General features: G+C 39.6%; 1 protein-coding gene across 1 annotated transcript in view; it reads left to right on the forward strand.

Annotated features, from left to right (window-relative positions):
- The window catches only part of adamts3 (ADAM metallopeptidase with thrombospondin type 1 motif, 3), a 198,215-nt gene that overhangs the window by 76,381 nt on the left and 108,234 nt on the right, over window positions 1-13,600 (forward strand). Inside the window, 2 exon segments of the mRNA XM_038704466.1 lie at window positions 6,458-6,541; window positions 7,528-7,684. Coding sequence (XP_038560394.1) covers window positions 6,458-6,541; window positions 7,528-7,684 — 241 coding nt within the window.

Here is a 13,600-nt window from a genome sequence, read left to right on the forward strand (position 1 = left end):
TATTCTCACCGTCCTTTTTCACCAGTGACACTACTGTCAACAATGTGATCAACATAATTTTTAGAGACGTTTAGAAACACCTATACTCACTGTATTAATCTGTTTAGTACTGCCCCAGCTTAACATTTGGTTCCTAATCTACCACAGTAAATTAGATAAGAAGAAATATTTTATTGTCACATGCTTCATCGTTAATGACAGGCTTTCATGCTCATCATTGAGAGATTCGGGCAATTTTTTCTCTTTACTTTGATTGGTGTCCATCTGTATGTCTGTCTGTATCCCTCTCTCATAACATGCATCGCTGCTTTTTGCATTCAGTTGTACTCTGCAACAGCTAAATGCATGCTTCATTCAGTCAAATCAAACTTTTGAGAATATGTCTGTATAATTTTGATTTTATACGTTTATTTGTTTTAAATTTTATGGCTTCATTTTTGCATATTTTTGTCCTTTTACTATTTTGACCTGTCCGGGTGTTACAGTGAAGGGTATTTGTGCCTCAGATGTTTCATGCCATTTATATTTTCGGCTCTTTTCTCACTGGAATTAAGATTGTTCCTGCTGCTGGTGGATCTGTTTCAGTCTGTGGTGTACACATAAAAAGACACGCATGGGAATTTTATTGCTGGTAATTTTATTGCTGGTAATTTTTTCTCTCTCAGGCTGTTATAGATCAATGACGGCTTCATATTTGGTTCACATTTCTCATGAAAATGTCGGACGGGAGCTTATTATGTTTACATTTATTATTGACTCACTCTCCAGTGAATAGCTATGTCCTGCGCAATGTGCTATGTATCTACAGGAATGACACCTCTAACATCTAAGATAATCGAGGCAGGGAAGAGTTTAAAACTTTTTGTCAAGATGACAATCTGTAGTTCTGCAATCAGAATCAGAAGAAAAAGATACAAAATGTGTACATCTGAGTTTAATTGTGTGAATCCATAGCCAGTAAAAAGACAATGAAAAATAAATTTATAAAATAGTAAAAACCACCCATGACATCAAGAGAAACTGGAAGTTCCACGTTACTAAGTTTCACTAATGAGTCCTCTTAATGGGATGTGAAGTAATGCATGACTTTTATGGACCTCTGTTGGTGACATTTTGGTACTGCAACAACATTTGGGAATGACAATAGAAGGACAGAAGGGAAGAGGAGAGGATGATAAAGAGGAGAGGAGGGTCTAGGAGACGAAAGGAAACGAGGCGAGTGGAAAGAAGAGGAGATGCATTAGAACAACAGGAAAAAGAGAAGAAGAGGAGAGAAGGGAAGATAGAAGGATAAAAGGGAAGCATAGAGGGAGGGAGAGGAGAATGGATAGAAGGGAAGAGGAGAGCGGGGGAGAAGCAGAAAGACATGGCAGGCTGAAACATACTTTTGCAAGTCAATTCAATCCAATACAACTGCTATGTTTTAGAAAGGTTTTAATTCTGCGTGGTCATTTTTGGTGCTGCTATAATCAGCTCCACTCTTTTAGTTTCAGGCTTTTGACCAGATTTGTGAACATGGCTGCAGGGATTTGCTCCCGTTCAATTACAAGGGCATTAGTGAGGTCTGGTGAGGTCTAACACTGACGTTGGGTGGTCAGCTCTGGCCCGCAGTCAGTGTTGAGTTCATCCCAAAGGTGTTTGATGGGGTGGAGGTCAGGCCTCTGTGGAGTTCCTCAACACCAGACTGGGGAAACTATATCTTTATGTATGTGGCTTTGTTCATTGTCCTGTTGAAACAGGATCAAGCCCCAATATTTATGCTATACATTTAAGATTTTCTATAAGTAGAGATAAGGACAAACTGCCCCAACCATAAAAAACTGCCCCAGGCCAAAACTACATAAAAGCATGTGGAGTAGTAAGCAGTAGGGGAGAGCGGGGTGAGTTGAGCCAGTTTTTACTTGGTATCTTTAAAGTGAGGACATGACAATAATGTTTCCAACTTAAATAATATAAAATTTTAGGATGTTGTGCATCCCTGGGAATAATCAGTTTAGATCTAAAATAAACTGTTTTCAAAATATGGCTTTCCAGAAAAAGTGGACTCTTGGCTCAACTTGCTCCATATGAGAGGTAAGTTGAGCCAAGGGAGTGGATAGGTTGAGCCACATGGGGATCAGTGACATCAATGGCATTTTATCATGCAAACTCAAATGCCAGGTCCCAACATTCAGTTGCATTTAGTAGTGAAACATTGCAGCTTTGTCTCCTAGTTGTTTCATATCGATGTATTGCTTTAAAGCCATCCCGTTTATCGTCATCTCACGTGCCACCTGATGTATGGACTTCCCATTTTGTACTCTCCCCCTACTCTGTCCAAATCCACAACAGGAGTCGAAGCCTGTCTGTCTTTCATTTATAGAAGCATGACATGATGGTTTCTGGTCAGAAAATGCATAATGTCACATTTTGGTGATGCATAAAAATGCAATGTAAAATAACAGTATGATAGCTGGCCCAACTTCCCCCTGGTATTTTGTCTCAAATTACCCCATCCCTGCCATTTTAACAAAGCTTTGTCATCCAGCAGTTTAAAAGTAACGGCATGCTAACATTATAGCTTCATATTGTAACTTCCTAAAGCACTAACACATGAGTTTTCAAACCTGTCTGTAATTGTTCAGACACAAAAATCTCCTTGAACAAAAATTTATTACCATTTATTCTATGGGCCTCTCTCAATCACAGGGTGAGTAAAATGATTAACTCTTCAAAAATATGTATTCATATAACCAATTTTGTCTATGGTTGTCGGAAAACAAGGGGTAGCTACACTTCGCTCTCCCCTATCCATATACTTTTGGCCACATCACATATACAGTATTATAGGCTATTACCATAATACTTTACATTCTATATAGGAAGACTACAACAAAACCGTTTGCAGAATTGTATTGTTAGTGACAGATTTTTTGACCGAAGCCTCGTCAAGCGGCACAGAGCAGATAAACCAGGCAAGAAGTCAGATACAGAACAGCATAGAGAATCTGGTCAAATTTCAATATAAAACACCCATTACAGACTCCCAATCGTACATCAACAATAAACACAGTTAAAACAGACCAAAAAAAGAAACAATTTAACTACATAGCTACTTAACCATGGTAGAAGCACACAAATCAAGCACAACTGAACAAATAAGCAAAACACAGAGAGCTAAACGCTCCGCTGCTGAAACACTTCAGTGTGAGTTAATGCAAAACCGCGGCACAGCCACTGCCTGTGTCTGTCTCTAGTTTCGTTTGTTGTTGTTAAATGTACACGCCATGTGCCTGCTCTGATTGGTGAGCAGATCTGTCACACATCACAAGGATGACGGAATGAATTTGTTACTGCATGACTTTTTAAAACGGATCAGATGCGCTGTAACCTACATTTTAATCGCTGTCTTCACGATTAGCTAATCGCTTTTTTTCAAATCGCAATTTCAATTCGAAAACGATTAATTGTTCGGCCCTATTGAATACTGACAGCCTTCATATAGTGTGACTCACTGCAGTGCTCCTGTGCATCTCACCGGCAGAAAAGACAGCAGGAGACAAACGTCGATGCTGCCAGCTTGTCTGTGATGAAACGCTGAATTGTAATTGAAAAATGTAATTGCAATATGATAAACCACAGATGTCATGGAACTGTGTAAGAGAAAGCCTGATCTGTACGCACTGTTGCATTAATGCCTCATTAATACATTAATCAGCTCAGATTAACCAGAAAGGTAATGCATCAATTTAGATGGCTCTAGATAAACACAGAGTTCCAACATGAAGACAACAAAACAGAAAAGTACTGTTGTTCTTGAACAGATTAAACAGATTATATATAAGAAAGTAAGTTTTGAGATGGACTCGTCAGCTGAGGAGGCAGTAAAGTTGATGGTATTGATCTGTGACCCCATCATTCCCCCGCCTCATTCTGAAGAGATGTATGGTGGTCAATTTTAGTTATGGACCAGTGGATGTGAGGAATTGCAGATAAAATGTGATTCTGAAAACATGGGAGTCCTACTCCAAGACTGTAAATGGAGGACTGTGGACGAAGTTGTCGAGAAGTTGGTGTGATGTCTAGTATGTAGTTATGACCAACGTTTGAAAGCGAACAGAACAGTGTCTGAAAGAAAGGTAACATATGGTGTCATTTTAGCTCGCTCTGAGATGCGAGTTCAGAATCAGCAGGGTTTATCTGTCTTTTTTCAAAATAAAGCATTCATCTGCGGGGCAGTCCATGTTCAGCCAGATTTTTGCTTCATATAGTCCAAAGCAGTGAGCAATGGAATCTGCTGGACCTCAAGTAATACTGCAGTTTGTTGCCCGGCTCCTCTGGCGCCATGGCACACCAAAAGTCGATAAGGTGAAAACGATGCTCTGAGGGCAATTTAGTGTGTGATTATTTGCTGCTGGATTTTTTTTTTTCACATCCTCTACCCTCTTTGGAGAATACTGACATATTGCGCTATGAGGCAGATGATCTCAGTGAGAAATCACTGGCCCATAGAAAATGAGACCCACTGTGACTCTGCTTGTCACTTCATCCCAAATGCTCCAGGTTTCTAATGAGGTCTTCTCATATTGAGTGTCAGAGAGCTGGACAAGATGTTGATTTGTTCACTGATTCGATTGGTACTTACTGTACTCTATCACTCAGTTAGTGGCAAAACAACAGTGCTAAAGACAGGGTGATAGGCGACCACGCAAATCACACTGAGAAGCTGTCAATCCATTGCATGTTGTTTTTGTTTCCAATTGTCATCAAATCTCTCTTAATTAAAACTCCCTTGCTTTGCAGGAAGATAAAATGTTGTTTTTAGTAATTTTCTTGTGTCTGTCAATACATCAAAAGGGTGTAGTGCTGGTCATCTGATGCTTAATTAAAGTAAACAGTTTACAATTTGGGAAATAACCATATTTGTTTTCTTAGATGGGATTAGTTAGATGAGAAGATCAATATCACTCTTAAGCATGTACATTAAATATGGTGTTGCAGCTGGGAGGCAATTGACCCTTCGTACTGAATGAAACGTAATAAAGCCCTACTGTTCTGCTTTTTAATGATTGTAATAATAAATAGAGGCCGACCCAGCTTTACAGGAACAGTGTTGTTGTTGTTCATATCGTTGTCTTTTGTCTCAATCGTTGGGGGATGCGGTGGTTCACTTGTACTGTGTGATCGGTAGGCTTTAGCTTCTATCTTTAATTTTTTTCTCGTCTGTTTGAGTCGGTGTGACAGCCTGAATACAACCTTCAATTGTATATTGCAAATGCAAAACTGTCTGCTTCTTTCTGAGATCGCTTTTTCCAACAAATTTGACAACATTTCTCCAGGGAGTGCCGTATTAGACAGTGGCAGTGCTGACAGTTTGTTGGACTTAGCAACAGTAACTAAGGGAGGGGGGCTTATGAAATAATAAAGTACACAAGCTAACAAGTAACTTAATTTAATGGAGCTTTGCGGGATTCAAGGCAGAGTACTGAACTTGCGTTTGCTTCAGCTTTTTCATTCATGCTATGCATCATTACCTCAGTCATCAACTTGACTAACTAACTAATGTCAAATGAAATTGCAGATGTACGTGGCAGCCTAAGCAGAATCCTTATTGCTAGTAAGATTATTTATGATATTACACAATGTAATGCAATATAATTTCTATTATTGCTGTTCTCTATTAATTTCTCTACATTTGGATATTAATTTAAAACCAAGGTTAAGTTTCTGCAAGATATCCTAAAAGAGAAAGATAAGGCACTCGATAAGGTAAATGAATGAATGCTGAGTAATTTAAACCACAAATCCATCAGGTTATGTAATATGTCCCAGATACCCGCTGATACAGTGAGCAAATCATCCCTGAAGAGGAAATTTGGTCCCTGTGGCTCATTTAAAAAACACACAACAGGTCTGTGAAAGATAATAGTGTTGAGAAAATGAGGTATAAAACAGTGTAATAGGTGTTAAAAATAGTCTCCACAGCGGGAGCTTGGGTTCTTGGAAAAAAAACAGCACTTTACCTTTTTCCTCAGGTAGGTCATTTAGTCTTACTACCTCTAGGAGATCCATCTGTCTCTCACCCACTTCCCTTTACATTATTTCTGAGGCTGCAGAGAGATATAACGGCCTGAATACTAAACATTCTTCTTTCTTGCTTTTTTTAATTTTCCTAGTATGGCAACCATGTTTTGTGAAGAACAAAACATGATAATAGGACGCTCCCCCTCGCTGTATCACTCACTGGCTCTCCCATTAAGACACAAACTGGTGGTTGCAAGGGCTGTGATTACAGTCATTCATGAGGGGATTTGTAAAGAATACTTTGTTTCTTTCGCTCTCTTACTCTGGTGATGGAAAGTAGAAGCCCAGAATTAACAAGATAGGGGGTGTAACGTGCCAGTGACACAGATGCCTTAAAATAAATTTTATTTTTGTGAGCAATTAAAATTGATAGCGTCTATTCCCTGCTTGTCAGGTGAACGAGATTTACCACGACGAGTCACTGGGAGTCCACATCAACGTGGTCCTGGTGAGGATGATCATGCTGGGGTATGCCAAGGTGAGCAGTCCATTTCTGTTGATTTGCCTTGTTTTCGAAATGTACAAAATTACAGAAAATGATAGAAACTCAGTCAGGAGAGCATTTCCCCCCACAAGTGCAATATAATGGATGTGTGGGAGAAGACTACTGTAGCTAAGAAACAGAAAGAAATGTTCTTTCACACCTCTCCCCACAAGTTTGATCATATCACAAAGAAAAAGAAGTTTTAGTGCCAATAATTCTTCATAACAGGGCTGCAGCTGATTATTTTCATTGTGAACTTCCTCAGCAGTTGCTGTCATTTCATGTATTTTGCCATCAGATAACCGCTGGACTCTTAACAGCTCAAAAATTACCCTAAATGTGAGCCAACATGTTCCAGAAGTTCTGGCAAAACAATGGCATAAATTAAATATTCATGGATAACGTGTTGGAGGTGTTGCCACAGTGAGACAGCACAATCTGCTGTCCTTCATGAGCAAAATCACAATAATACCAGTGACACACACATAGCATTTCGTTCAAACATTTTGTTAGCATTGATGCTTTTTGTTCTCATCCTTTTAATTCAACTAGAAATATATGTTGGGAGAGAGAAGTGGCTTTTTCAACCTCACGGAGCATGCTAGTGACACATCCGCAGCCATTAATAATGGAGCAGGACTGCTAAATAGGGAAGAAAATGTCACACTCTCCTCACGCTCTCCTCCATACATACTGTAAAAACGCACGCATACATGCTCAGAGTAATCTGTGGCCCCATATTGATTAAATGTTCGCCTGGCTTTTTTTTTTTTATTATATAGAGGAAATTCAGTATATTATCCACTTACTGTATTATCACACCAGAAGTTCCATGTTTAATCTGTGAATATAGTGAATACTGCTCATACACATAAGGATTTTGGGCTCCTGATAGAATACTAATGTGTTCATTTAAACAGTGAATTTTCAGTGGTATGCATTTCTCTCTCTCTCTCTTTCTTTCTTTCTCTCTCTGTCAGTCCATCAGCCTCATTGAAAGAGGCAACCCATCACGGAGCCTGGAGAATGTGTGCCGCTGGGCGTTTGTACAACAGAAAGGCGACCCTGATCACGCAGAACACCACGACCACGCAATTTTCCTCACTCGCCAAGGTTTTGGCCCCACGGGAATGCAGGGTAAGTCCCCAGAGGGGATGTGTGGTTGCCTTCAGCATTTTGACCTGCCCTCTGTGGTTGATCTGAATACACTTACAAGAAATTATCCATCATAACACACAGCAGTAAAAGCATCCTGTCTTGCAAAACTTCCAACTTTTTAATAAGGTTGGATGATTGAACGATTTGAGACATCTTGTCTTGATTTTAAAAGATGAAATATTATGCAAATGCCCTGTTACCTTTCTTTTTTTAATTCTGTGATAGCATTTTAAATGCCAGGTAAAGGCACAGGGCTTTTGTCTGACTCTAAACAACAACAAGCCTTGAAAAAGAGCACTGAACAATCAAAAAAGCCCATAGCACAACCAATGAATGCAGACCTAGAAAGACTGGAGGCTCAAAGCAATTTACACTGTCTGCCAGATATTGACTGCTCGCCCTACTTCTTATTTCCTCCACATCAGCCAAACTGAAACAATAAGTGCAACTAACTGTCCAGGCCCATTCCTCTTTATGCCTCTTTAATTTGGCCCTTTTGAACTACAGCTGCATTTATTTTTAACTTGGAAGTGAACTTTGTGTGCTTTGGCTTTGGTTAATCCTCTAATCCCTTCCTTTTTTGAGATAGAAGGGCTGGGAACTTAAAGTGTAGTATACAGGCATGTACCAGACATGATTTACATTACCTGACAAGATGGAAGTGTTTACAGACCTCACTGATGCAGTGGCATTTTGTCAGACTTATTGGGGTGCATTTCAAACAGGGTTTGTTTATTTGTTTATTGAACACTTGGAGCATTACTACTGCTTTGTTTAGCCAAGAAAAAGCTCTGTCAATAACCTTAGCAATATATAATCTCTGTTTCTCTGGTCTGCAGTGCTCTTTGTTCAGAATGACAACATAATCTGAAGCACTTACATGAAAAAAACCCACAAAAACCTTCTAGAACAGAAAATATCATGGGCAGAAGATAAGGTTAAAAAAAAAAGAGCATCAGAGGAGGTAAATTATTGCAGTGGAAATGAGACTGTTGTGATTAGCTGTAAGCTATATGGATTGGAATCCAATTTGTTTGACTCGAGAAACACAAGTTGCTAGTTTGCAGAGGTAAAGCGTTGCAATTGTACTATAATGGAGTCTACTGTTTGCTTGTTACTATTGTGTATCCAAAGAAGGTTAAAATCAAGGGCCACTGGACTTGGTTGAAGATACAAGAAGATGTTTCGTCCCTCATCCATGTGACATCTTCAGTTCTTTTTGACTGGTAGGGAAACTAAGCTATTTAACCACAGTGGGATTGTTTGCCAAGATCATTGATACCGCTGGTTCGTTAGTGCTCCTGGCTGTTGTAACGACAGTCGTTATGGTCGTTTGAGCCACCTGAGGCCAAGTCTTAACGACCATCTTCACCTGAGACCAAAAGTGAACGTTTGTTGAGTTTCCTGGGAAGTGATGAAAGGACAGCATTGTAAGTGGGGGATAAGTGGTGGCGTAGACCCCCTCCTTTGTTAAGTGACGGCTTCACAACCCGGGTGTAAATAGCTTCCTCGCCTCTTTCAAACCGTCCATCATATCTAAAATGTGCACCTGGTGGTCCTCAAACGAGTGTCCTCTGTCCTTCAGATGTAAGTAGACTGCAGAGTCTTGACCTGAGGAGTTGGCCCTTCTGTGTTGAGCCATGCGTTTGTGTAGTGGTTGTTTAGTCTCCCCAATATACAGGTCTGTGCATTCCTCACTGCATTGGACCGCATACACTAGATTGCTTTTCTTGTGTTTGGGTGTGCGGTCTTTGAGGTGTACCAGCATCTGTCTTAGTGTGTTCTTGGGTTTAAAAAAATACAGGGATGTGTTTTTTGTTGAAAATCCTCCTGAGTTTCTCTGATACTCCAGTTACACTTACCGAATCACAACATTGTTGCGTTTGACCTTCTATTGTGTAGTGGTGTGGTAATCCTGATGGGTGTTTCACCAACAGTGTTTTTAGGAAGCCAACTGGCAAACAATCATTTTGTACTTTATTTATAAATAATGAAAGCATACAAAAAGCATATCAGAAAACGTAACATAAACTGACTGTGTTATAATATGATGTGATATACAAGCTTATCGATACTGCTATTGAGACTAGTAGGTCCTATAATGTAAGGTTATGGCTCGAGCGTCAAATATGGTTTAACTTGGAATGCGATGAATAAGAAAACCAAGGTTTTTTTATTGATGACACCGAAACACTGTATTAAATGGGCACGGGACTGTCTATCATCAGGCTACAGCCTCTGTCTGCTCCTACACACACACACACACACAGGTCAGCAGAGAGAGAGGCGGCGCCGTCGCAGTGGAGACGGTGAAGTTAAGTCCGCTCCAAATTACTCGAGTTGACGGCAGTTACGCTCATTACTGTAAGTACGTACAATAGAACCTTCATGAGTAAAAAGACAATACTTTATCAGTACACCTGTATGTAAGGTAAACATCTAGAAAGGGTTAATTTAATCATCTCTGTCCTCAGTCTGTCATCCTCTGTGTTTTATACAAGCACTACTAACGTTAGCTTGGCAATTAGCCAAATGTTACAAACAAGATAAATTGAACGCTGTCTTTCATAGACTGTTCTGTAGTCTTCAAATTTGGCACATTGTTAAAAACTCAGCTGCTGGCTGAGACAAACCAGCCGCTCCTCCTTCGTCCAGGTAACATTACTGGCAGGCAGTGAATAACAGCAGAGAGGAGGAGGAGAGACTGACACAGACTGAGTAGTCACTCAGTATTGTGATAGCAGATAGTTTATCTGCTATTGTAAACATTAATGTTGCTGCTCTAGAAACAACAGTTGTATTTAAAATATTAAAGTCTAATCCTATAATTAATTTAACAACAACCAGGCAGTTAATATGCACACTTCAATATTTGTTTATTTATTGCAAGCGATATGTCACCTCAAGATAAAACAATGTTACTGCACATCAAATATTTTCCTCATGCCGTGCAGGCCTACCTCATGCCTGTTGGGTCTGGTCTTACCAAATAACCGTCACCAAATAATAGTAAAGTATTGATAGTGGTATTGATAAAGAATCGGATCATTAAGCAGTCTCAATAAGGGTATCAATATTTATAAAAATTAATGATCCCCATCCCTACTCAGGAGGTAGGTTATAAACTCTACATACCCTACAGCCATGCTCTGTGAGACTGTACTTGAGCTAAATGCTAACATCAGCATGCTTACATCCTCATAATGATTATGCTAGCATGTTGATGTTTATCAGGTATAATATACCATTTTTTTTACATCACAATTTAATGTGTTAACATGCTAAAATGTGCTAATTAGCACTAAACATAAAGTCCAGCTGAGGCTGATGGTTATGTCATTAGTTTAGCAGGTATTTGGTCATAAACCAAAGTATTTGACAAAATGAAATCAGATGAACCAGATGATGGCCCTAGGTCAAGTGATGAAATATGATTATTAATACTAGATGACCATGAATGTGTGTACCAAGTTTTACAGAAATGTATCCAATAGTTGTGGAGACATTTTAATGCAAAAAAACACAAAAAACTGTCAAGCTCATGGTGGCAGTAGATGAAAAGTCAGGAAATCACCAAAGTGGTTGACTGACTAACTGACCGACATTACCACCCATAAAGCCATGCTGCTAAGTGTGTAGAACATGGTCTGCTAAACAAGTTGGTGAGCTAATAAAGCGGAGGTCAATTTTATTTGGGTAGTGTAAACAAGAAAATATAAGAAAATGCACCTTTTTTCTTTCTAGTGTGTTTTCGACCAAATAAAATAAGCTGTACAATACATGTGGTGACATACCTTCAGCTTGTTCAGGCATAAAATGGAAAATGGTCTGTATTTTTATTGCGCCTTTCCACTCAAATTGCTTTTAGACTATATCACGTCCGCCCCACTCACAAACTGAATAGCAGGGGCAAAGGTGCATCTGCCATCAGGAGCGATCTAGGGTTCAGTATCTTGCCCAAGGATACTTCAACATCCAGACAGGGGGAGCTGGGGATCGAACCACTGAACTTCTAATAAGTGGACGAAAACAATGTGCACACACTCAGTGTGACGCAGCTGAGGCTAAAAAGACCAGTGACCCGGTATACAGTGTCACGCTCTACCTGAAATTTGAGACACTGAAGCACCTATATCCAGGATTGGCTGAACTGGACCTGGTAGTTGAATCATACATTTTTGGTTAGCAGACTTTCAGACACAAGGTTGTCTTGGGAATAAGAGCCAAGGCACATGAACAGACCATCAGAGGCTACTGCCCATCTGGCAGCAAAGAAGCATGAACCAATTTCTATATAGCCATGCAGATTTAGAGGGCTATTATTTTCTGGTGTGTTGAGTCACAGCAAAGGTAGTTCTAGAGAAAACATTTGGGGTTATGTGTTTGCAAGTGAATTAATACCCAGCCCTGTGTCTATACCAACTACTAACTGGGCACAACATATACTAGATGACATCATTTGCTGACACCCAAGGAAGGACGCAGGTGGAGCTGAACCCTAGTGAGTTCGGCTCACATTCAGTTAATTGATGTTATATAAACACAGACAGAAACTAAACCAAACTACTTCAGGGATGAGATGAGAACTTTCTTGTGTTGGGGAGTCCTTCCTTCTTCTCCTCTCTCTCTCCCTCTCTCTCTTTCCTCCATGGTGTTGTTGGACAAGCTCATATTAGATAAGATCTGCCTTCTTGTTGTTCTGCAACCAATCAATAGGACAATTGGCCACCATGTGACTGAGGAAACGCCACTGGCTCTCACAGATGAGCTGTTGTTCAAGTGAACTTTTTGCCCTTGCACACATGGACAGATTATGCCACCTTAAGTCCTGGAGGCAGCAGTTTTCAGTCGTGAACTTTCTGGTTTGACCTTATAGTAAGAAATGACGTCTTTATGAAGCTTTGGCAATGGAGTAAGTTGGTAACATTGATACCATTTATACATTTATGCCAAGGCAGCTATCCCTTTTAATATGAATGGTTTAGGACAATCAGCAAGAAAGGACAACTTTATTGCAATAATTGACAGGCTTTTTGCATCATGATCTCATCAGATTGACCAAAAAACAGACATGTATATGTGGTTATTTTATGTGTGAACATTTTCACCCACCCCTACTCTTTATGTTGATGACCTAAACTGATACTGATTGGTTTGATCCCATGAGCAACACACTATTTCAGGGACTGAAGCTGCAACCGTAATTAATAATCAGTGCCTGGACAAAGTGGACAGAACCTTTTGACTTTTTCATCCCCCCACTTCACCATTGGCAAGTATGTTAAGGACTGCGTTAAGAAAAATAAATTAGTTGTTTTCATTCCCCACCAGGCTTGGCACAGAAAGAAAAAAGTCGGTGTTTGTATTTTTATGCTCAGCATGCAATGCATCTATTTCACACTGTGCACAGGACAATCGAAGCATCAGTGACGGCTAGAAGCTGCATCAAAGCACTTTTTCCTACATGATTAAAACCATTCAACCCATGCCTTATTGACTGCAGTCACTCACACCACAGGGGACATGTTTTTTGATGCCAGCGCCTGCAATTTCTGTCTAGTGCTTCACAGTTCTTCATTGTATGTAGAATAAACAAAAATAGCAAACAGGAATTATTTCAATAAAAAAACTCACAATGTCTATATAGTTTTTTCACGTGAACGAAATCCTTACCTTGCTTGATGTAAATGCTCATCTGGGTGTACAAGATGGTGATATTAATTTAAAATTTCGTGCCTTTTGGGGCTTCATTTCTCATACACATGAAATTACCAAAGATGCCAAGCTACCTAGAATATGAACAGAGATCAAAATCAAAGTTTTATGCTATCTTTTATGTAGGCCCAAGTTGTGTGATATTAAAAAAGAAATTATTGAAGATATAGTCTTATGAAT

Source organism: Micropterus salmoides, unplaced genomic scaffold (genome assembly GCF_014851395.1).
Source record: "Micropterus salmoides isolate LMB-PRFRI ecotype aquatic unplaced genomic scaffold, ASM1485139v1 Ms_hic_scaffold_7, whole genome shotgun sequence".
NCBI lineage: Eukaryota > Metazoa > Chordata > Actinopteri > Centrarchiformes > Centrarchidae > Micropterus > Micropterus salmoides.